At 37.8% G+C, this 2,687-nt stretch overlaps 1 protein-coding gene across 1 annotated transcript in view; it reads left to right on the top strand.

The window, feature by feature from the left end:
- VAMP4 (vesicle associated membrane protein 4) overlaps window positions 1-2,253 on the top strand; it is a 29,039-nt gene extending 26,786 nt beyond the window's left edge. The window contains exon 7 of the mRNA XM_006907805.3: window positions 321-2,253. Within this exon, the coding sequence (XP_006907867.1) occupies window positions 321-349 (29 nt within the window). The 3' untranslated portion in view covers window positions 350-2,253. The remainder of the gene's footprint in view (window positions 1-320) is intronic.
- The last annotated feature ends 434 nt before the right edge of the window (window positions 2,254-2,687 follow it).

Consider the following 2,687-nt stretch of genomic DNA (forward strand, 5'->3'; position numbering starts at 1 on the left):
AAACATGTTTTTCAAAAACTAAGATTATATGCAAACTTATAAATATTTTCCCATGGTATTAAATATCTTTAAAATACTTTAGTAGCTGTATGCTAAGGTTATGCCATAATCGATTCGATCAAAATGCCAACGTTAGACATTTAGGTGGTTTTGGGTTATTTTTGCTTATTCGTTTCCATTTGTTAGCCATCCTCTCAGCTAGAAGTTCAGTCCTTATCATCTGCTTCCAGACATGGACGCGCTGCATTTAGAAATAGTTTCTGACATTCCATGGGAATTTGATTTTTGACATGTTCCGTTTTCATTCTTTTCTCTTGCAGTTGTTATAGTTGTGAAATACCGCACTTGATTTGAGGACAGAGATCGTCATTAAACAGAGTCTGGGACAGTAATAAAAGGTTGCTGCGTAATTTAAACAAAACCCATGTATATAACTTTCAAAACTTCTTTTTCAAGAAACTAAGAGGCAAGTAGCACTTCAAATTGGAGCATTGAGAATGTCCATTATCTTCTTCCCTTCTAGCAAAATGTGCTTTTAATAATTACGTTTAGGGCAAGACAACCAGCCTCTATTTCGCCATATTCCAAGGATCTAATTTGAAACTACGTACTTGCCAGCTCATTATTTGTGTCCGTAGTTAAACACTGATAACGATATCTCATACCGTTATTTAATGACATAAGGACTTGCATTCTTGCATTGAGGCAGGAGTCAGAAGCTTATAGAGAGTACTAGATCATTATGCTAAAAGAGAGGCATAATCTTTCCACCACTATTTGTAAGATTCTTGTCGTGTTACAGTTGCTTTGCAAGCAATTTCCACATGTTTATGGGTGTAACAAAAACTAAGTGTTGTAAATGTTGCTGCCTTCAGCTATAACTAAAAACATTCCAGTAAACCTATTTTTGACCATATAAGGGAATGTGTAGTAATTTTTTGGCATTCAAATTATGGAAATGAGAAATTTAAACACTGTGAAAAGCTCATGGCACCATAAAACTGGAGATAATAAAATTATTGGAGCACGTCATCGGAGTTTTGAAAATGACCAACATCTTGCCACAAGTCAGGGTCCAGCTCTTGTCAGTTAGCCTCCTGCGGGAGGGGCCGGTCCTAGGCATTGAAACCCACGGGTAAATCATTCCCTTGTTTCCGCTGGTCGCTTCTTCTTTAACTTCAACTAACCCTTGCACCAGAAGTGCCGAAAGTGCTAAGCAAAACCATCTGCTTAGAATTGGCTCGTTTTGCCTTCTCCGACGATCCCTGGGAGATGCCTGTGCAACGATCAAGTGTCAAATTCGCCAGTAATGTCTATGACAAGTCAGGAGCCTAGGTCATCGTCATCCATCATTATCTCAGTCCGTTTTCATAACAGTAAAAGAGGTGTTAGCGTTAAAATGTGCCAGATCCAACATACAGGCCGCCCCAAAAGAGAAAAAGAAATTTGGAAAAAATAAAATAAAATGTGCCGGCCTTCTTGTGGTATTTAAGCAAGTCAGAGTGGAACTACATAGTCCTCGAATGTGTGAGGGAAGCTTTCAGAACAAAACGCAGAAACTTATGCACGTGGACACCTTGACGAATAAAGGTAATTCTAAATTCGAAATAGGGTGAATAGAAAATACCAGTTTTTAAAGGGGGTGAGGAGGTGTGGTCCTGTATATATTTTATTTCTTTGGTCATTTTAATTCCAAATGTATGAAACAATCTTTTTTCTTAATCCTGTGGGATTAGCACTAAGAGGCAAAACTGTTCTGTTTAGAATGGAAAGAAATTTGAAGGGAGGAAGCAGATTAAGGGATACTCAAGGCACTTGGCAAATTATGAAAATCTAATTGCTAACTTGTATAGTTCACTAAGAACATTTAAAGAGTGTTGTCTGTTCTCCCCACTCTGTAAAGGTCCATGTAAATAACCTCATAAATACTAAATCTTTTGACAAAATAGGATGCCTAGGAAAACGAGTGGTTTTAGAATTTCAGTCGCTAATACAGTTCAGGACTCGAAGTAGTTTAACTGATTGTACAGAATCAGTCCTAACGTATTTATGTATGTCCTTTTTAGGGGGATTGGTTAATTTTCTATTAGTTGATATAGAAATCTGGATTCTCCATGATACCTGTCAGTGAAGATGATTTCTCAGAGAGAATCCATATTTCCAGTGTTTCTTTTAATAAAGAATGCTACTTTTAAAGAAATACGAAGTTATTTTTTAAAATTTCAACCACGAATAAAGGAAGCATTTATGTGACAGTATCGCGTACATGCATTTCTCTTCGTATTTCAGATGCTGCCGCGGGAGCGCTGGCGTCCGTTAGAGCCTCGCTCTCGCTTAGCTTGTCGTTCCACCGTTCTCGGTCTTCTTAGTCCTGAGACCCTTAAAACTGCATGTTTATGGGCTTTATTGTGGCAGCTTTAGAGACACAAACCTTACGATCAAAAACAAAAGAAACAGGTCGCGCATTAGATGCCAGGCCGACCTTCCTCCCTCCCTTTCCTTTTCTCATTCAGCTCAGATCTCGCACTTGAAAAACGAAGTTTTACCACCATCAAAAAACTATCATTATTTAACAATGAAGATTAACAGAAAAATTCAAGTAGCTTTATAAATACTGGTTGATACCTGGTGAAATCAGGTCACTGTTTTAACACCTGCAACATGATTTATGATTTGTTCACTTCCGG

The sequence above is a fragment of the Pteropus alecto genome, unplaced genomic scaffold (genome assembly GCF_000325575.1).
Source record: "Pteropus alecto unplaced genomic scaffold, ASM32557v1 scaffold101, whole genome shotgun sequence".
In the NCBI taxonomy this organism is placed as follows: domain Eukaryota; kingdom Metazoa; phylum Chordata; class Mammalia; order Chiroptera; family Pteropodidae; genus Pteropus; species Pteropus alecto.